The sequence below is a fragment of the Lepisosteus oculatus genome, chromosome 6 (assembly GCF_040954835.1).
Source record: "Lepisosteus oculatus isolate fLepOcu1 chromosome 6, fLepOcu1.hap2, whole genome shotgun sequence".
Classification (NCBI taxonomy): Eukaryota; Metazoa; Chordata; class Actinopteri; order Semionotiformes; family Lepisosteidae; genus Lepisosteus; species Lepisosteus oculatus.
In genome coordinates, this window is record NC_090701.1 from 10,795,753 (window position 1) to 10,818,401 (window position 22,649).

Sequence of the window (22,649 nt, forward strand, 5' to 3'; positions counted from 1 at the left end):
CCCTCCACTGAAGCAGCCTTGTTGAGAGAAAGATCCACATCACGATTCAGAAGTCTGACCCTTGCTTGATGGTAGCCACAACTTGAGCGTGCAGCTTTGTGGTGATTGCAAGTGGACAGCTGTTGAATCTTGTGCTCCATTCCAACACTTTTTACACCATCTACTTACGAGCACTACTCCACTTCAAAGTTGGCACTTTTAAAGAAAATTAGGTAAAAATAGTTAAAATGTCCCCTCAATTATTCAGTTGGTTCTTCAGTGTTTCGTTTGTGTACTGTTTGGATACAGATAGTACCTTTAACATGATATTCAAAATTTGATTTTAGCCTTTGTCAAATATGTCGTAGTAGATTTGGGAAAGGCTAGCAATTATTTTACTCATTTGTGGATCTGGAGACCAAAACTCCTTTATTCTAAAATAGTATGCACTTCAACTAGTGTAACTTTTGTGTACTTGTAATTTTCTTCTCACAAATTTTAAAAATTGCTATAAGATTTTCATACTCCTTGTAAATTGCATTTTAACAGGCACTTAAAATTTACAGCAATGGAATATTTAGCACTGATATGTTCAACACTTTTTAGTTTGTACCCCTCCACCCAGTCATCTCTAGTGTACACCTGGCTGGACTGCTGTGTTAAAACTAGGACTGAAGAAACAGCCGATCACAAGTGTTCAAACTTCCAGCACAAGCCCAATGTTTTCACTGTGATCAGCAAGTTCACAAAACTGGTCCTTCAGTCCATCTTCTACAAAGTTCCTTCACATTGTTATTGAAGAAAAATATTGCAAGCTTACTCATAGTGGCCTTTTCCTGGAAATGAACTAGAAAAAAAATATAATTCTGAACAGCACAGTGAGACAACTTAAATGCCTACTGGAAAAAAATAAAATATGAACATGTTTGGTTTTATTCTGTTTGTCTGATTGTTCTTACCGTTTTCAAGATGAATGTACTTACTGTGAAATCCAGTATATTTGTCCCAGATGCGGGCACATCAGTGCCAATATGGTGGAAATTTGATGAATTGTTGGGATCTGATTGAGTGGTTTTCAGTTGGATTTGCATGTGTAGCTCCCACTTTAATTTGGGGTGTGCGTAACAATGCAATTTATATTGAAAGTGAAATGCAGAGGTGGAAGCAAGACTTGTTGGGGTCATTTCTGCAACTAGGAGACACCAGGTTATTTTGGCATCATTCTGCAGAATTGTACAATATCCACCTTTTATCAATGAAGTGCCATTTTTGCCTTCAGTACTCTTAACAGAGCTATTGCTTGGAGTCTAATCTTTACTAAACAGCTATAGTATTTGTGATTTTTTCCCCATTGAATAAGACCATTCTGTAATGTCAAAGTTTGCTTTTTCTAGTATTCCGCAAGTATCAAGAAAGTCAGTTTGCCTGCAGTCAGGAAGAAGGCACAGTATTTGTTTGTTCCCATAATCTTCCACAAGAGGGCTTTATTATGATATAATAAATTACAATAATACTGAATTATTTATAGTGGCATGATATCTTTATTATGCCTCTTTTAATTGATGAACGCTACCCTAACAACTGTATATTCCAGTAAAACCAGATAAAAGGACAGGCAACAATTTTAGATGTAAAATATTTTATTTTTTTTGTAAATGCTCCTAAATCTGGTTCCACAAACTCCAAAACCCATAACACTCTTTATACTTCAAAAAGGCTTCATTTTGTTGACATTAGGTACTACTATACAGGACAAAGAAAAAAAATCGTAGGACAAATACTGGTAAGGATGTTGGAATATTGTACAAGGAGGAGAAAAATATCCAAGAAACAATTTCATTACAGCTATTTATCAAGAAAAAAATATATACAATTGATTTATCTGAAAGTTAAAAAATACATCATGCCATATACATTACAAGACTGTCTTTGAATATACCAACAGTTTTACAGTCCACTGAAATTGTGCACACAAAAGAAAACTTCATTTCAAACTTAAATGGTTTGTGAAGTGTCAGTACCAGATTTTTTTTACTTGAAAATGAAACGCTAAACTGGCTGAAAATGTTATCACTTCTCCACCAGTCAACACACAGACAGTGTTGGTTTTATTTTTCCTTAAAGAAATGTAAACAAAAACAATCCATACAAACTTTTCCTTGTTTTTTTCTGTATTTCAAACCCAACTGCCAGGCTCCTACAATTTGTAAGCAAAAGGCAAATGTAAAATTTCTGAAAACACATCTGCACGACTGAAGCCCTAAGCAGTGTCTTCTACTCTTAAGCCTGCATGATCGGAGTACGAAAGATGGGCCTGTTCATGTTAAAAAGAAGCTTCCAGATTCGGCTTGCGTGGTTTTAGACCTAAAAATTCACAGTTCTCACTAGTTATAATCTCCAACCTGATTTACAGAATAAGGATGTCACAATTTTTCCTTGCGATCCTCAGATCGATGCCTCGATCACAAAAGTCATCATACAACCCAAACAAAAGCAAAAGGAAAGTAATGATTATGGAAACTAGAAAAAAGAAAAAAATTCAAGTGGTCAGAAGACATTAATTACGACGGTTACAATATTACAACAAAATATTTTCATGTGAATGTTTTTTTTTACACATTCTGTACACCACATCTATACACTATATATACTCTGAACGAAATTATGACATCCTTATTAAATTATTTTGTCAAAACAAAAAACAAAGAAAACAACCCAAACAGCCGCAAAGTTAAGGTAGCATTTGGTCAATAATTTCTATATCTTTAAACAATTTTTTCAAACTATATACACTTTGTACAAAGTAACAAGATCTGTTAAATCTGCAGGCAACAGCAGCAGTTTGCTTTCTTCTTTTTTTAATTTTTAAAAATAGCTTCATTCACTTATCCAATAATAAATACAAAAATGTTTCTCTTATTTTACAGAAATCCAAAAAAAAACAAACTACGATAAACTGACTCATGGAATCAAGTATTTTAAATGTATTTTAGTGCAAGTTAATTTCCCTTAGCTGTATCCCTAAGGAAGTCATCTCAGTACATTCCTTGTTCAGTGGTGTCTACGTTTTTTAATATATTTTTCTATATATATCTTTTTAAACTAGAGGGCCTGCCCCTTTTTAAACAAATAAGGCTGTGGCCAGCACTATGTACGCTCTGGATCCGCTGGTGAATTCTCTCCTACATTCATAATCACTCACCGCAACATGAGCTAGCAGCTCAGCCCTCCGGTTTCTTGTCCAAAATCCTAAAATGTTTTGTCACTCAACTCAGTACTGAAGTGCCAGTGTGTCGCCAATTTGTCTTCTGTCATGAAGAACCCAATTGGCATTGTGCCTTTTTACAAGTCATCTCCAAGAAATCAATATTATCACAAAACATTGGACTCCAACCCTACTCATAATCCCGCTGCTAAACCCACCCCACCCCAAGCACAGCCCTTCCCTCCCCCCCAGTATTGAAAGATCTTTAGTTTCAAACACTTCTTCCAAAGGAACAAGTGCATCTGTAAAAAAAAAGATGGCCAAGGAATGCGATTTTCAGTTCATCCACTTTCGGCAGTTTACAGCTCCACAGTGACAAGGAATCTTATGCTGGTCGTCTTCAAAGTCAAACTTGTAGTCATAACACAGCTGAAAACAAAAAAGGGAAACGCTCATAAAGGTTTCATTTTTTTTTTACAACTGACTAATGCGTAAACAGCTTTCAAAGAGAACGGAAAAAGGTAAAGGACAGCCTGTGATGATTTATCGCGGGAAAGAAATAATAAGAACAATATTTTCCTTCCTTGGTAGCTCCAAACGAAATGCCTGACCAAAACTGATACAGTACATGTACTATCAATCACTGAAATTAAATATAATGCAAACCTAAATATTAAACATCATTCACCATTAAATATCATGTCGTCATTCTCCTGGTGTCATTTTAGGCATCCTGTGAATACCTTCCACCAACAAAACATGGTATATGTCAAACAAAACACCCCCGCACTCTAGCGTAATAATACTCTTGATTATCATGTGCAACGATGCACACAAACTACTCAACATGTCCGGCATCAGGATGGGATTCTTCAAACAAGGAAATTGGAGAACACAGGATATCAAACGCTCAAATTGAACTGAATTTGAATTGAAATCATCATTAAAGCTGGTAAGCACACAACATAGGGTTTCAAACAAAGAACCAAAGCAGAAGATTTCCAACCTCTTCTCCTTTTTGAATCCTCCTGTTAGAGCTGATGATGATTTTATGTCCTCTTTCAAAGGTCACTACCTCAGCTATACAGTTTGGTGCACAAGAATGGTTGATATACCTGTTGTGAAAACAAAACGTTTCTCAAAAGTTGCCCAACGCTTGCATTAATTATACACACAAAGTGCAATTTTAAAACAAACAGTTCAGGTGGGTAGCTGGATCAGCATGTGTAGGCTGCAAAGGAACAAGTAATAGGCTTTTTTCCATCCTGAAAAGAGAAGAAAGAAAACAACGTTCTGAAACGTTGTATTTTCTTTAAAACAAAAATACTAGAGTGGATAGCAAAAAACTACTTGTATTTATATCTGACTTATATACTCCTTCTCTGAACATCTCCTGCACAGAGAGCCCTATGCTAATTGATTACTTACGCTCTCTGACTACAAAGTCAGAGGTGTCTTTTAAAAAGCAGGTGAGCACCTGGCCTAGGCTAAGCAACAGTAACATATCTGAGATTCCAGGCTTTCATTTGAATCTGTAAGAAGAACAGCTCTTTAATAAGGTCTGCTAGGGGGCTGGCAGTGTCAAATGCTAGCTTAGTGCAAAAAAAAAAAGGAATGACAAATTATTAATGAGCTTCCATTTTCTTGCCACTTAAGAACAGGCCGGGGCAGCATACCACACTGTTCAATGTATTACGAAAGGTCATGGAGTGTACTATTAAATAATGAACATTAAATGCTCAGTTCAAAACAGTAATGTAATACTTGAAGCTGCTTGGTGGCTCCATCAAACGTCTGTGACCAAAACTGATACAGTGCATGTGCTATCAATCACTGAACATTAAATAGAATGCAAACCTATATATTAAACATCAGATGAAAAAAATAACTTTTAAGAGACTTTGGATATCGATTAAATGCTCTTGGCATCACTGTCATTGACTATTCATGACGGACGCACCTGAGCGATTGTTTATTAGTGCAAAACCACATCATTAGTGACAAAGCCGACTGGGTATAGGACAGGGGACTTAATCTACTGAATGTCATGGTGAAAATCTAGTAAGAAAAACACAAGAGCGAACATGACCCGATTATCAAGAGGAAAAAATGCCTTTGTGTCACCAGTATGGGGAGAACGGACCAAGTTCCTGCAAGTAGATTTGTTCATGGTGAAGCCCACTCCCCGTTATTGATGAATGTTTTTGTGTAGACTGCCCTGACAGTCATAAGCAAGCGTGGCTGAACGATACATAGTATTATCGTACACAAGACCAATTAATTGGGAGGTATAAGTGGGACGGTGTGGTGACATTTGTCTCTGCTTCACTTGCACTGATCAATAGCAATCTGAGTGCATGGTGCTGTATTGATCCCGTCCTGAGACCTCACTTGACCTTCTGACACACTAACATTCCAACAGGATCCTACACACCACTCCTGCTACTTTTGCAACAGTGGCTTTCTTGCTAGATGATCATGTGAGTTATAGTGTGGACAGCCTACTTGATAGATGTGAATTTACTTAACATTTGTAACACTATGAGAGGAATGGGACAAATTCTCAAGACAGCATCTAAATGTGCTATTTGCAGAACAACCAGGCATCCTGTCAATGGTCCTACCTGGCTGGACCTCCTGTCAGTGTTGCATCAATGACATGTTCACTGTCAATTCGAAACATGTAGACTCCACGGTTCTGCAAAACACACCAGCACCAGAATACTGATTGGAACGAAAGTACTTGGATACTCAGAAAAGGCTGACTTGCAATGAAAAAAAAGCATTTGTCATACCTAGATTATGGCACAACTTAATAACAGCTACTACATTAGCCATTCAACCATTATTGTTTGAAACATATACAAAGCTGAGTTTCAACAATATAATAGCTAGCATTCAGGACTGCCACAGAACAATCTAAGGATAGTTTTGCTCAGAAAGACTTAAGTCAGATTTTTTCCCCATAATTTTTCTCGTTTAGAGCATGCTTTGGTGAACAATCTACCATTATTAATCGGTGGTCACAGTGACTTTAAAATAGACTGTTCAACAAGCACTGCTATGTCTTTCATTTCTGCACTATGGATTGTTATTGTACAAGACAATGACATATACTTTTGCTTTAGATAGACAAATGGCCTAATAGGTTCCTGAACATCGGGGTGTAATTGCCATACCTGAGATTCATAAAGCTTTTCTTTCCTGTTTGCAACTTCATTACGTATGATGGTTCCAATGTACTCAATGACCATGGTGTATTTTTCAATGTCTCTGGCAGCGTATAGTCCCAAACCCTGTCAACAATGTGCAAGTTAACACAATCGAATAAAATAAAAGCCTTGTATACACCTTATACTCTCAATCATTTCTATTTTTTGAGAAACAAAAGTGCTTTAAATTAAAATTAATCAATGCAATCACAGATTACACAGTGGTCGAGAAACCATTTTAATCAAATAAAAGGATACAGAGAAAGTCTTATACAATCATTTTGAAATTAAGTGCAGTTAAGATCATGCCAAACATAACTTGCAAGTCTCTAAAACTGGTCCCCTGACAACTGTCCTAAGGAGTGTGTGGAATACAGATTATTCCATAGGTCCTAGTACTACTGAACAAAAAAACGATCAGAGCCAGACAAACTAGTGTAATAGTCTTTTTGTAAGAGTTCCATGATGTACTGCTCCTAAGGCACTAGTGTTCTGTTTCGATGTTCATTTTTTGTCACAACACCTCCTATAAACTTGTCTTTGGCTGATTTACACTTTGTTTTTAAACGGGACATTAAAATTTAGCTAATTATGAAACAAAGTGAGATGTTTTTCACTTCACACCTCAGTACCAGAGCAGCTTAGCCACATTAGTCTCACAAGTGCAGTTAAGTGGTGATGCCGATTCTGAATTCTGAGTTTTACTGACCTGGATGCGAGACCGGGCCAGATAAACATTGCTCTTCCACTCGGTTTTCATTTTGCGGTACTGAGAGGACTTGGAATGAACAAACTGTTTGCTGTATGGTGCATTGAGCTCCCCAGTCACTGTACTCTGAAAGGACTTCGATGTGCTGGTGCTGTTCAGTGTGTGAGGCCTGCAAGATTTAGGGGGCCACAAGAAACAAAAAAAAAAAGACTGAAGTCTTTTCACCCTTAGAAAAATACGCTACAAGAGACAAGACGACAAAACGCAAAGGCTTAAGATGAGAATGACGGCAACAACCACTTAAGAGGGCCAAGAAAAAACATCCAAGAGTTTGAAAAGGGGGGGAAAAAATGTTAGATGTCAGAGACAGGTTTATAAAACAAAACTTTGCTGATACTTAGTTACAGTAAGAAATCACTCAAGGAAAGACTAGAGTTGAGAGAATCACAATGCTAAAAGAGGCCAGAAATTGCAAACACAGATCTAACACATCAGCTGCTTTACCAGGAGCATTTCCTTCAAGAAGCATTACTGAGAAAGAAACATTTCGATTCAAGTGGACGATTTCACGGACACCAGAAATGGAGACTGAGCCAAAACCCCTTTGAACAACCTTAAAACACTCAGCAAAAGGAAGAAATGCAGGCAGATCTTATGTGCTCGGAGATGAAGCCATTCCCCAGATGCCAGCTTGCGACACAGAGCTCAGGACTGTGGGACGTTCCCACAGCAGGAAGAATGCAAGGCACAAGACCCAGAACACCAACGATTGTATTTGAAGTTGAAATCAGACAAAATACCTTAACACAAACCTCTTGACATGGGAACTCATTTTGGGCTCAGAGCGCGCACAGCCTGTGGGGTTGATGGCCAGAGGCAATTCCATTAAAGGATTTCGGCCATAGCGGAATGTGTAGTTTTCACAGGCCTCAACCCCAGGGAGCTGGAAAAAATAAAAACACAAAAATGTGAGTTTTTTTTGTGTTAAGATGAGAAAGCTAAAACTTTCAGTACCTACTTCTGTAATGAAGTCTATCATCACTAACGTTGAACCTGCACAGCCTATTCAACAAAACGGCCAGAAACTGCTAGAAATACTGGATTTCTATTTTAAATTGAATTTTTCTTAATCATCCATAGCTTAAAACATCTCTGTTTGTGTATAGCAAGTTTGAAAACACAATCTAGTTAAAAATTGCATGACAAGATGACAAATTTCAATAAAATATTTCAAGTCGTGTTTTAAGTTGTCACGTTAGCCTTCTTGTCCACAGTTGCAAAAGTCTGAGGAAGTTTACTCTTCCTCAAAAGAATAATGCATTTCTAGAAGACAGTCACACATACATTTAACAATGGCTTCACTGAGCATGAAACTTGTTTCTTTTAAACTTTTTCTTTCAACCAGACTGATTAAAGTTGCCTGTGATTTAAAAATGATGGCCTCAGGTTTCATAAGGTGAAACCTTATGTTAACAATCTGAGGGTGAAACCTTATGAAACGTTACAGCTTTGGTCTACCAGCTACTTTTGTGTATAACATTTATATCCATAAAATTAGGTTTGCAATAAGTAATATTTCCATAACTGCACATCTAAGAGGGTAAACCACAGAAATATTTCAAGATAAAATTGAATATTAGAAAAAAGTTAGAGCATAATGCTTCTCAGTGAGCAAAAAATGTAAAAATACACACACCATACACAAATATTTCTAGTAAAATGACAAATATGTACTGTTAGTAAGTGTTTTTTGTTGTAAAGTTGGGGAACTGTATTTAAATGTGATATAACACAAAGGCAGTGACAAAACTCTGTAGGTCAAATATGAGCTTGGTCTTGTGCAAACTGTGCAGTTTGACACTTCCTACCAGAACACCATTTAGACAGAGATCTTACATCTGCAAAACTTCCCTTTCCTTCATGAACAAATTTAAGGGTGACAAAACTCATTCACACAAAATACCAGAGAACATGCAGTTTTTAGACAAGAGCAAAACAAAAAGGCATGTGTGCTCTCATGTCTGTGCTGCACACACAACTTGTTTAATCCACAGGCCTCATTCAGGTGAGGGTCACTGTTTCCAGATCAGCTGTATACCATCAAGAACTAATTAGGTTTTTTCTAGTTTTGAAAATAAAAACTGGTTAAAAAGCATTTAAAGTATGGCCAGGTGTGTGGATAATCATTCTACAGCTATGAGACTTGAAAACGATTTGCACGTGCAGTATAAACTACAAAAAATATCTATATAAGCACCATAAGCACTTATTAGATAAACAGCATTTAATGAGTTCACTTTAGGAGAAAATATGATTAAAGACTGTTCTACAAGAGGTACATTATTCAGACTAAAAGTCAGTGAAGTCTCCATGAGAGACATCAGAAGCGTTTGACTCGAGACTTGGCAGAGTTTTCACCCATCCCAAATCTAGAAAAGAAAACTGATCCATCCTTATACTATTAACAATATGTGGGCATCATGTCAGGCCACAGACTGAATAATAAATAGCAGGTGTTACAGGTGTTTGGGCTGTATTATATACATAGATAAACCCTTACAGATTCAGCTATCCTAGTCACAGCAGAGACCGTGAGGCCGAAGAGGTCTTCTCCTTTCAGGTACACTGGGAATAGTTTCAATGTACCAGACTCATTGCGCCGTTCTGCTACCGGCTCCAAAACCTTATCCCAGACCCCTGCAAGAAACCACAAACAGCATTAAAAAACACAATGAACACTGGGGCACTGTGGAAGACGTGCCCCAGAAAAGTAGGAGAGCCTGTTTCAGGACCAACACCTGCTCAACCCGAGCTCCAATAGCACGAGTATTAGAAAAACACGCATCTGTTTGACTTTCCGTTTTACCAAGAGTCGGTGCTTAGCTGTGTTAAAAAGAGGAGTCTTTGACAGTCTTTACCTTTCGGAGTACTATCGGTGAGAACCAGATCCTCGTAGCCCTGCTCCACGACTCTGATGGTGAACTCGGGCTTGCTGTCCTTTTCGTCGATGGAGCAGAGGTAGCGGCAGCGGCGGTTGCTATAGCGCATGCTCCAGTAGAGTCGGCTGGCTTCATAGCCCACGGGGTAGATGGCAGTGGGACCATGGAAAGCCTGCATCTGGTGAGGCAGCAGCTGGCCAATGGCGTGGAAAATGAGGCTGCCGACACGGAAAGTGTGGTCCCTCTCGCCCCGCTGCACGATGCTGGCGATCTGCCTCACCTCGTCCCGCTGCACGTACACTCTGCGGAACACGGCGAAGTACCTGAGCTCGTGCTCGTGGGTGCCCCCCCGGGGCCGGTGCATGTGGCAGAGCATGGTCTTATCCTTGAAGAACATGCACTGGGCCTTGAGGGCACAGGTGAAGTGGTAGATGTTGGTGCAGCGCAGCCGGTGGCACCCGCTGGTGGCGCCCATTTTCTGACAGTATACGCATTTCATGGACAGCCCGCGCCTCAGTGCCAGCTCCACGTTGATCAGCGCCCCCGCCTGCGTCTCGTAGACCTCTGTGGACCACAGCGCGCAGTTCAGGTGCACCCAGAGGTCAAGGTCAAGGTTAAGGAGCCTGGCAGGCCCATCTGTCATACCGTCGCCTTCCTCATGGCAGAAGCAGCATTTCCGGTGGTCTTTAGGGAGCAGTTCTGGCCTCAGGGAGGTCCCAAGCTTCTGCAGGAGCTCGTCAATCTCGTCCTCGCAAGGCAGCTTGAAGTTGCCTTTCGGGAGCACAATCTGGACGCTCCACTTCCTCCACCGCATGCCTTTCCACCTCTTCCCCGCGTGCCGGGAGTCCTCGAAAGCGTTGTGGACAGCCCTGGGTCGCGGCTTCAGCTTCACCGTGACCTTCAGCACATCGGGCTTGGCGTCGATCTTGGCGGCTTCCAAGGCAGCAGTGGGGAAGGTGATGGGAGGAGTCAGGGGAGGAGACTCCTTCGGCTGCAGCTGTGGCAAGCAGTGGACATCCAGCATGGAGGTGTTGTTGCTGTACTGGTGAAGGGTTTTGGAAGTCGCCTCTTTGGCTTTGGAATCGGACAGGACAGTAATAGCTTCCTGTGAAAAGAAGAGTTGCAAAGGAGTTGGATGAAAGTTCAGATGTAAAACCTCCTGAGGACAATTCTGGTTCTTTTATGGCACTTAACCACACAGAAAAAAAAGGAGAAGGACGGTATTAAGAACAGAATTTATAAAAGCTCACAACTGCTGTAGGACATTTCAGGTTGAAAATGAGAAACCTTTGGTTAAAAAGGGCTTTAGGGCTTTCAATCAATTTTCAGTTTTAAGAAAGGTCAAGATTTAAAAAAAAAAAAATCAAGTCAGAAAAATATACAATACCGAAAAGGCAACTGCAACCTGTTTTGATATCCAGGGCGATACTTCAACCATTGTAAAAAATGATAAAGATCAAGGTCCTGGATAACACCAGACATGAGCGCTCAACCATGCCAACTTAAAAGAACATGCATAAATCACAGATATTAACTGGTGAACTGTTGAAAAACAAATGAACTGTTTGGTATGGTCACCACAAATACATCCTCAAGCCATGTGGCTATTGCAAAAAAAGCAAACCCTCATTAATAATAATAATAATAATAATAATAATAATGTTTCTTTATTAGCCCTATACAATTTATTGCATTAGGAATTCATCTTTTTCACATACCCCAGCTTTTCTCCATGGAGACACAGACAGGGAAAGAAGCTTGGGATCAGAGCGCAGGGTCGGCCATTGTACGGCGCCCCTGGAGCAGTTAGGGTTAAGGGCCTTGCTCAGGGGCCCAACGGAGTAGGATTCCTCCGTTGGCCGCAGGATTTGAACCGGCAACCTTCCAGTCACAGGCGCAGATCCTTAGCCACAGAGCCACCGCTCCGCTTTATTCAGATTCTGTATTTCATAATACAAATCTTTAACTTGTTGAAGATACAAAAGAATACTGGGATGTTAACAACCTTTCAAATTGTTTGCTGCAGGATACTGAGAATTAGCTCCATTCTCCATTACCTTCCATGGCTCTTTAAAAGCGACAAGGCCAAAAACCCTTAATCGCTTTTGGTAAACATCAAGTCCGTGCGCCAATGCTAATCCCTCTGTGCAAAACGTGGTCAATGTTTTCCTTTCGTTCACTCTGCTCGTCATAGCTTTAAAACCTTAAACTATACACGTAAAAAAAAAAAGCACTGGAAAAAAATTACCCTTGTCTTATTTCATTGACTATTGAAACGAAAAGCAGAGTTCAATGGAAATGGTGGAAAAAAAACATAAGGTTTTTCCTAGGTTGTGGTGAAAAGTAAGACATTTGAGATTTTTATTGCTCATTTTTCTGACATGATCTTGTACAGAAACCTCAGGGCATATTTATAAGGGTCATTATCAGAAGCTGTGCAGAAATGAAGCAAACTGCTTGGGCCTCCTGAATGAGGTTGATCTCTATGAAACTAGGTATGGCAGGTTTGAGCCTGGGTCGTGCCACTAGTTGACTTTAACCAGGATTTCCCAGGGGTGGCTCAAAGTTAGGCAGGCCACAAATGTCCTCATTCTCTCCCACATGCAGCTGTAGGTTTGCAGCTGTGAGCCGAAATGGAAACAACTGTCGACTCCAAGTTGGGTGGGTACCTGTACCCAACTGAAGGCAGGTTTACAAAGGATAATTTCATTCATCTCTGTAAGCAATCCAGGATCTGCATCTGTGTCTGCATCTAAGAGAACCGTTAAAAGTCTTGTGATGCAATGGCATTTATTCCAGACCTTATTATGATGAAAACTCACAAGAATGAAGTCTTAATGAACAAAAAATAATTCAAAGTGGTTTCAATTTGTCCCCAAGGACAGTCAAAAATCAGGTGACAGCAGAAACTCACACCATTATCCCTGTATATTTTTTTCATCTGTTAGTGTCACCTGTATATTATCCCACAGAGGTATACTGCATGCAGAGCTCAACTAGACTTTAAATTATGACATTACTGGTAAGCACGGTTCACTGCCCACATAACATAGTTACACATGTGCTTGTTCATACAATAACCTGTAATCCTTTTGCCATACAGTAAATATACTTTCATTCCACCCTTTCTTTGCCTTACATGAGGTTGATAAAAATAAAATTTGCATTTGTTGATCTGCCAGAATCAGTCGGGCATACAGAATTCCTGCCATTCATACCTTGGCCTCCGTGGTTTTGGACTGAATGGCTGTGCAGTACAGAACAAAGCAGTTGTGGCTGCAGAAGACCATGTTCCCCTCTGTTCGCCCTGGTCCGTCCCGTGAGTCCTGGGAAATAGAAGTCAAGGATAACCATTCTTCTCTCCAAAGAGCGCTGCTCTCATCTGCCTTCAAATCATTATAAATTATCATTCAAATGCAGACCAAGTGACACAGTGGGAATCAAAGATCAAAGAATCTTCTTGCATCAACCTTTGTTGATGCCAAAAGGAGTTATTAAATTTGCATATTGTAAGAACATCAAAGGTATCACAGATTTGAATAACCTGCATTTCAAAAGATTAACCATTTGTGAACTTTGGGCCTCTGAACATTTACATTTCTGTCATTATTTTTTCTACCTTTCAGCTTCTATCAGTTAACCTCCTAACTGCTCTGCAACAGTGCACTGCCCTTGATAAAAAATGAATCTGTATGTCTCGTAATTATGCTTTTGTGTGCCCCTGAGCCAGAACTTGACAAATCTCCACTTTGATGTGAGTCTCAGCAGCTGCCTGAGATCAGGACCTGAAGTGAAAGGTTTCTGACTCTGGGGAATGAGTGTATAGAATTTATGCAAACTTCTGGAAGCACTGGGAGCAGAAATTTCTAATTACAGAACAATTAATCCTTAACAATGAACAGTTTCCTGAAAGACTTGGACAACATGACTTCAAGCCACAGCAACTGGAGCTTGTGTATTCTGGAGTATTACCTGTCCAGCAGAAGGCAAGTCTTTGGTGGATTTCCTTACTCCATTTCCAAGAACCACAACCTTGCAGTGACAGCACCACTGTGGTTTCAGTCCAGGGTCTCCTTTCACCACAGCCGAACCTAAAACACATTCCCACGTTTCAAACAGGATGCAGTGACAGACTCCGGTACACTTGCAATCAGACCATTTTTATTTTTGGCGTTAGTGGCTGGCAAGGGCTAAAAATACACCTAAAAGATTTCTTTTGTGTGGTAAGGATGTTTCTTAAGCTGTTTCAAAGATTTTGACAGGTTCAAACCCCTAAAAAAAGCATTCAAAGAGCTACAAAATCATGAACCTTGTATTTGGAATAAACTTTTTTCAACTGACTCAGGATTATAACTTTTCCACAGAATTTAGTCCTCAATAAGTCTGTTTTTACCAGAAATCAAAATTGTTAAAATAGCTGCATTGAAAAAATTAACAAAAATAAATGTATCCTATTCTAACAATAAAATCACTGGACACCATACAGCACAGTTAAACATCCACATGAGCAGAAGTAAACAAGTAAACAAAATTTAGTGAATTTTAAAATAACTTATTCTTCATTTAGGGCTTCAAAATCAACAAGGTTGACTTAACACCTTCATTAGACACAATCTGAGATTAAAACACTTAAACCTTAAGAGGTTTCACACTAACAAGCCTTACCAAAACCATTAGCTCATCTGTTAACTTCTCAGAACATTGGCAAAATCAATACTGATGCACAACAACACTTGGAAACACAGAGCCTGTTTGTCAATACAATTGTAAGGCTTTTACGTAAGAGACATTTATATATTTGTGAAAGGGGTTGGATATAATACTTAGGACTACTTTCTCATTATCTATAATAAAATATTTGTAACAACAGTTTTTATTTTATATTAATAAAATACTTATTTCATCAGATCAATTCACTAAAATTATTCAATCATATCTGTGTAATATTCTGTGCCTTCAGTTATTAACACACACAAAACTAGTAAAAATGGTTACAAACACATCTTACTCTAGAACTTATTCCTCTATTTTCCTCTGTGATTGGATATCCGGAACAAACTACTGTACAATAGCTATGTAGTAAATCCAGAAACCTTGGGCTCCTTTTAAGAAATTACTGCATAAGCAAGTGTAGACCTTCATGGCATATAACTACTGCTGTTAAAGTACTTGCTATGGAACAGTGCTGGCAGAAAAAACAGTGGTGGTCTCAACCACAAATTACTACACTCCTAAAATTGTTCAGTACATTTCCAGATTTTCTTTATCTATCTGCAAATTAAGCACAGTTATGATTTATGACTATATACAAATTAGAAAGGCTTGGAATATTTCTTAAGGCAATTGCTGATTGTTTGCCCTGATGTCCTGCATTGAAATTCTAATTGGCTTCCATCGTGTCAAAGACCTCCTCATTTGGAGCTCCCGAGTGGCTCAAACAGGAGAGGAAGCAAGACGCCTACAACTGGAAAGCAGAGTTTCCCCAAGTGAAGTGATGAGGATGAGGATTCTAGCAATGGTGCAGAACAGCCCTGAACAGAGAGGAACATTCCAAGAGTTTTAGTTTGTTTTTTTGCATCACTGACCCCTCGAAGTCCACAAGTCCTGATAGTAAAATACTTTTGGTGTCATCCCAAGGAATTTGTTTTTTAGACGTTTTTTGTACGACATAGAAATTGAATTTCAAGATGGGGGTGAACTCCTTAGCACGAGAAGAGTTTAAAAAAAAAACTTTTGCTCAAGGACCCTGATGTGCCATGACAGCAACTAAACAAACCTGCTGCCAGACAGGTAGTTGGTAAATTCGCAGCTGTGCAAGGAAAAGGGAGTGAAGAATATTCTCACCGGTACTGCTGGGGTGGAACTGAAGCTGAGGCTGCAGCATTCCCACAGGTCCCGAGGGTCTCATGAACCTCATGACTGCTGAATGGTTTGGGCCAGGCCCTTGGAACAGCAACTGGGGTCGAGGCTCAAAGTTCTGCTGGTGTACCTTGAGGCTGTTGAGGAAGGCCAGCGAGCCCCTGTCTGGAGCATTGCTAACCTCATAGCTGTTGGGGATTTTCACACACAAGAGATCGGCCACCGCTGCTACCACACCATGGATGTTCTAGAAACAAAAAAAAGAAGCTTGGACTTGCGATACCACTTACTGTACATGCTTACAAAGCAGCACAAGAATGGGTAAAAACCTAAGGCAATCAGCTGGCTTCATTCCATTCAAGAAGGATACGAAAGTATAACAGACTTGAACCGATAAAGAATAATCTTAGTCAATTTTCCACTTCAATTGTCTGTGCAAATGTTGATTGCCCAGAGCAAATTCTAATCAAAATCAAAGAGGAAACAAAAACACTGTCACCGATCAACTGTCTCTATGCTGGAAAAACTAGGGACAATTTCCGTAGGGATAAAGATATATACATAGGAAAAATTGTTTCTGGTCTGGGTATTGACAAAACTGCAGTTCTCTTGCTGCCACAAGATGAACCAGCTGTATCTGAGGTGACGCGGACGTCTTGGACGTGTGTCACATGACATGTTTCTCAAGACAGTTTATTCATACATCCTGGACATAGGCAAACTTCAGATATTCCAATATTCAGTTTTGTCCATTAGTGACTGCGCAGCTGCAAAAGCTCACCGTGTTTTGTGTGATTATTAAATAAAAATGGAATTGAGCTGAATTTAAGATTGGTAACTAAATTTCATTCTTTTCACTCCCAAATTTTATGACAGCTTACTACCCATCCATTTCACTACACAGAAACGTGGTGGAAAACAAACTTTGGGGAAAAAAACAGCAGTGTGTTTCAGAATATGTGCAGCCTCTAAATTAGTATAGTCAAACATTTGTAAAATTAGGCCTGTTCACAATAGCTACTTTTCCCCCCCCATACTATCAATATTTTAACCTTTATCAGTACCAGTTTTAATTTTTCTCCATTTCCCATAACACTGCCTTGATGATGTACCACACCAGCTAGTCTTTGCAGGCTATGAGCATACAAAACTTCTGTATCTAAAGCTGAAGAGGACTTGTAAGTAAGGTACGACTAAGAATCAGTGGAAACAACTAGTCGTCACCTAGAACTATCCAGCTTGTAATTGGGGAAAGGTATTAATACTGTTTGGATTAATTTGCTGTAAAATGGTTCGAACAGTTGAAAATTACAAAAGCATATGGCCAACTTTAATTCAAATGATAGTTATTGCACATTACAATTTAAGCAAAGATAAACCTCAAGAGGCACAGAACCTCTCCCATTCTCAGACAAATGAACACAAACGAAGCCAAGTATTTTTTCTTAAGAAAAAAAACTAAATTACTCACCTCTGCTGCAGCTGGGTTCAGTGTAATTGCTATGGATACGAGCCCTGTTTTTGAACAATTCTGCGACGGCCCGAACTGAGATCCAAAGAACACGCCAGATGGCTCCATCTTCACATTATTCTGCCTGGCTTCTGACCCTGATTGGCAACACACAAGCAAACATACACTAAAAGACAGTGGTGGAAGTCTTTCGTTTTAGCACAATATAACTTTAAAAAGGTTCATTTTGAAGCAGACAAATCTGGATATCTAAAGAGAGTAAATTAGGTACACAATGGGAAATTAATGAAGGGCATCTCCCCCTATATTTAGAGTTTTAATTTCCATTTTTATAAAGTTGGGTTAGGTTCCTGGCACCTGGCATAAACCGAAATGGTGTGGAAAATGAGATTTTTTTGGGATTGTCGACATGTTAGAAGAAATACTAAATATTTATAAACCTATATAAGCATGCAGTAGACCTAACGCATTTTCAAACATTATTTCACAGCAATCCATCAACACCACCATCAAACAATGAGCAGACAGCCACGGTGGAGCGATGACATATAAAGAACAGATACATCAGCACTGTTCACTTGACAAATCAATGGATGGAACAGAAGCAATCTAAACTTGGCCACAAGTGTACTTGTTAAAAAACATAAACCATAAACCTCATCAAAGCAGCACGCACGCCACGTCAGCTCCTCATAGCTGGTTAAATTTATGAGTAAAAGAGCATTTCTAATCATTGTTTCATAGTGCAGCAATTATAAGCGAGCCAGGTCAACTCGTGTGTGACAACTTCAAAATTTCTGTTTCCTGCAATGGATTACATTTAACAATCTGAGACTGATTTCTCCATTTCAACCTGATGCTTTTGTATTTTGTCCCTAAAAGGAAAAACAAATACACCTGGATAGTTTCATGGTCAGTGCCAAGATTATTCAACAACTCTCAACTATCAAGTGGCTTTTACTCTTTTGGTTTCCAAAGCAGAGCAAGAACAAACCACAAAACCATGCTTTTTAAGGTGACTACATGGAAAACCGTTGGTTCTTCTGTAAAGACGGTTCTTACATCAACAGTCTTCTACTAGATGAACCAGATTTGAGGTTATTTGAATCTTTGGTTCTTCTGACTTTCTTTATATACAAAAAATTAAGTCCACACTGGCATGGCCACATCCCTTCTTGTCTTTTTCTCAAGTGTCATGCTAGTATAAAAAGTAAAAATGATGTGTCTCTGCCAAAAACGAAAGTAGTTAGCCCTGAGGCTGATGTGAGGAGTGGGCCTCCTATCCCCTGACTGGGAAGCATCCCGTCTGTTTCATTACCTTTTCCACTGGAGCTGGGCAGCATGGGGATAATTGGGGAGGGGGCAGGGTCAGGGGGTTCCTCCTTCACCAAGGAGAGGTCCGGGTAACGACTGACCTCCATCCCCACCACACTTTCAGGCGAAGAGGAGGGGACGAAGCTGTCGGGGGTATCCCGGTCTTCACAGTGCTCCTGTCCTCTGTGGGTACCAAGAGACAAATATGAGTGGCATTAGGCAGGAGCCTTCATTTTAATTCTGAAGCATGTAGATGATTAACAATGGCAAGACATTTAATTTCCCAAAATATTCATTTTTCTAACCATGAACACAAAAACGTGTCTCCAAAAACCTTTGGGACGCTGTACTCTGTACTGACGTATCACAGGAGATCAATTTCTCTGCAAGTGAGTACAAGGTACAAAGAGGGCTGCACGTCTCCTGGTTCACAAGTGGTCACAAATGCTACTGAAGAAAAGTGAAAAGCCTGAGCCTGAGCCCAAGTGATCCTTCCAGTGTTGCAATGGTTGTTGCAGAAACCCTGTATGACTGCTGTTCTAAAGACACAAGCATGGGCATCTCTGAAAACCATTCAAAATGGCGACCAAAAAAAAACGGTCAGTTAACATGTAAGGCATTAATGTAATTTACGAATGCAGGATACTCACCGGAGCTCCTCCTGGTTGTTATGAGGAGGTGTGGGTAGGGAGGCTGGCACATCCACTGTTTTAGGACCCTGAGCAATTGCTCGGGCGAGCAAATCCTCTTCAGGCCTAAAGGGCATCTGGAACTGCTTGGGTCCAAGGCTTTTGGTAACTAAGGCAAAGTAAAAATGAATGAAGGTGCCGTTATCTAGCATTCTTCATATCCCTAAATTGCGTGGCATCCTGCTGAACCCTCAGAAAACTCACACCATCATTACACAAATACAGAAACGTTACATTTACAAAAAAAAACTTAATGACTTCTTTGATCAATGATCCATTAGCAGCAAGCTGCCTTTCCTGGTTTAGGTAACAGTCTTGTAAGCAGCGTGCAAGGGAGGACTGTCAGTCTATTACAGGGACACAGAGAACAGCCAATCAAACCTAGTCAGCACGGCTTTTGGAAGTTGTTGGGAGCTGAAGCACCTGATTAAAAAACCATGTGAACGAGGGGGTAACATGCAAAGTACACATGAAGGACCCTGAAGCGTTTTAACTTTATACACTGAATCCTTTCACATAGGTCAAAAGTAACTTCCATTACCTTTCTTTAAAAATGCTGCCTGGGGAACAAGAAATTCAACATTTAGGTTAACAATAAGTTAACAACACAACCGCATGTTTCTAGGTAAGGGTTTTTTTCATTACTGCACAGTGTTTACAGTTCAGATGTCATCTGTGGGAAAAGGGGGTAACTACCTACCATCATGACCCCCCATCACAGCAGCTTTATTGGTCAGCTCTTCTGCTGTGGCGAAGCCATTCACCATCTTCTGCCGAGAAACTGGGGGTGGGGTTGGAGGCAACGAAGCTGGTGGAGTAGGGGGGTTGCTTAAGTTGTTCTGCTGCAAAACAACAGTTTTTGTTACTGGTGTATAAGAGAAGACGCAGCAACATCAAAATCTGAGGACATCATTTAAGAGAATTTTCTACAACTCGGCAAAATAGCACACGCAGCTCATTTTGACCGTGCGTATAAGCACATGACAGATCGGAGCTGTTTGAATCTCTACATGTAGAACAAGCCAAGCACCTCTGGCTCTGTGGCTAAGGATCTGCGCCTGTGGCTGGAAGGTTGCCGGTTCAAATCCGGCAGAGGTCGGCAGAGGAATCCTACTCCATTGGGCTCCTGAGCAAGGCCCTTAACCCCAACTGCTCCAGGGGCACTGTATAAAAGGCTGACCCTGCGATCTGACCCCAAGCTTCTCTCTCCCTGTCTGTGTGCTCATGGAGAGCAAGTTGGGCTATGTGAAAAGACAAATTCCTAATGCAAGAAACTGTATATGTCCAATAAAGTGATCTCTCTCTCCTAGAAGCAATTCAGGTAGCAGTCTCTCAGTATCAGTTTTGGCTTGGATAGTCTCGGCAAGAAGACAGACTATCACACTAAGGATTTTATTAAATAAATATTACAAAAATGACTACATTGCCACAGACATATGCTTTTCCTTTAGAATGTGTACAGCAGTTCTTTCCTTTTCACTGTTGAGCTAAAAAGCATGAGCTCGATGACAGCAGTCTCACACATACGAATAGGAATTAAAATCTCCCTCTCACAATACTGACAACTTCCTGAACTACACCGCTCAATAAAATGACTACGGAGAACTTGTCAAAAATCCACAGAATCATCTTGAAGGACTAATCGGGAATAAGGATGAAATGAAATGTCACCAGTTCAAGCTGCACTCCCAGAACAAAACTAGTTCCAATTCTAATTCCAAACCTAACCTTAAAAAAAAATGTTTTTACATCACTGTTTTCACCTGCAGAAAATCACTCTGTGGCAATATTCTAACAACCCAATTAGAAGATGCTTATGTATCTCTTACATCATTACATCAGATGTAATTTGACTCGACAATACAAAAAATACTCCATCCACTTTCTAACTGCTTTTCCCCTCCACAAAGGGTTGCGGGGGAGATGGAGCCTATCCCAGCAGGCAACGGGTGCAAGGCAGGGTACACCCTGGATGGAACGCCAACCCAGCGCAATATAAAAAAGTATATTGAGCCAACAAAAAAAAAATCACAGCCACAGGGGGAATTCTAGAAATACCTGACTGAGGCAGTGCCAGCTGAAGACGACACTTGAAGGAACCCACTTAGAAAGGAAACTTGCCTTGTAAATCAACTGGGAGTAGTAGTCCGATACCCCATCCAGGGATGCACTTCCAAAGGTGCCGGACAGTCGGTTTTCCCCGTTCAGCTGCCCACTGCCGTAGGGAGGGAAGTGTGCAAAGTTCACACCTATCAAGGGCTCCATCAACGGTAGCAGAGAGAGTTGCTGAAGGGTGGAAAAGGAATATGAATAGAAATGAATAATGGAGATATGGTGAATTTATTTCACACTACAACAGCTCACACCCGGCACAGGCATTCCACCCCTCGGGCATCCGGAGCTCTGCAATTTTTACAGCTGATTGAGATCTGATCTACAAAACGGGTTACCTAAACAATACTGTACATTCAACTGAGGATTCATATCCATAGAGCACCAAAAACCAGAGAAACTATGGTTCACGGGTTTCCTGGTTCAAGTTTATACAAACATTGCACGTCTACCTCAATGTGTACACGGATGTGAACACAAGGCCAGACATAAGCCCGATGAGATTCACAACAGAGGCGGTGAATCTTTACCATGGAGAGAAGGAGAGATGCACCTCCAACTGAAAGCACCTAAGCCTGAATACTCTGAGGATAAACATTAGCATGACGAACTGAGGAACCAGTCATATTCTGGCGACCAGCTTTGTGTCTTAGTGTCTGCTGCCGATTGTTATTTCTGGTAGCTGTGTGGATTCCAGCTTTCAATTTCTAGGTTTTATCACTTGGCTTGAACTATGTTTTTGAGTTAATCTGTGCTGTTCAGCAAGTGTTGGCATTTCAAGGGAGACAGCAGAAGCCAAGAGAAGATAAAAGAATAAATGGAACTTAAATCTTTTGGGAAAAGTTTTTGAACCCTTTTGCCACAAAGCAAAATTTCTCATTGTCAAAGGTTACGGCACATGTTTAAAAATACAGAAAGAGTAATGAAAAGTGTTTTTTTGCACTTAACCACTATCTTAAGTGGGTTAAGACTTAAACAAATTAACTGCTGTAACTGTTCATTTGTTGTTTTTTAATGGAATTTAAATTAAGATCAATTATTCTGCCTCACACTTCGAGATCTTATACTAACTACCAGCTCCCTGCTAATTCTTAACACTGCAATTAAAACATTAACTGCATACTTGATTATCAGGATCATAGCAATCATGGCATAGCAAC

The 22,649-nt window shown here is 40.1% G+C and overlaps 1 protein-coding gene across 15 annotated transcripts in view; it reads right to left on the bottom strand.

Annotated features, from left to right (window-relative positions):
• Positions 1-1,601: 1,601 nt before the first annotated feature.
• Positions 1,602-22,649, bottom strand: part of kmt2ca (lysine (K)-specific methyltransferase 2Ca) — a 158,167-nt gene continuing 137,119 nt past the window's right edge. For 13 of the 15 annotated variants that reach the window (XM_069190966.1, XM_069190965.1, XM_069190963.1 and 10 more), the window contains 16 exons: positions 21,499-21,663; positions 20,078-20,219; positions 19,339-19,486; positions 18,693-18,871; positions 17,375-17,511; positions 15,889-16,150; positions 14,017-14,135; positions 13,263-13,370; positions 10,024-11,149; positions 9,666-9,802; positions 7,906-8,048; positions 7,106-7,274; positions 6,364-6,480; positions 5,809-5,882; positions 4,191-4,299; positions 1,602-3,613 (listed from right to left, as the gene is read on the bottom strand). In XM_069190966.1, coding sequence (XP_069047067.1) covers positions 3,521-3,613; positions 4,191-4,299; positions 5,809-5,882; positions 6,364-6,480; positions 7,106-7,274; positions 7,906-8,048; positions 9,666-9,802; positions 10,024-11,149; positions 13,263-13,370; positions 14,017-14,135; positions 15,889-16,150; positions 17,375-17,511; positions 18,693-18,871; positions 19,339-19,486; positions 20,078-20,219; positions 21,499-21,663 — 3,228 coding nt within the window. In that variant the 3' untranslated portion in view covers positions 1,602-3,520. The remainder of the gene's footprint in view (positions 3,614-4,190; positions 4,300-5,808; positions 5,883-6,363; positions 6,481-7,105; positions 7,275-7,905; positions 8,049-9,665; positions 9,803-10,023; positions 11,150-13,262; positions 13,371-14,016; positions 14,136-15,888; positions 16,151-17,374; positions 17,512-18,692; positions 18,872-19,338; positions 19,487-20,077; positions 20,220-21,498; positions 21,664-22,649) is intronic. The other 2 variants (XM_069190968.1, XM_069190972.1) reach the window with 2 other exon arrangements.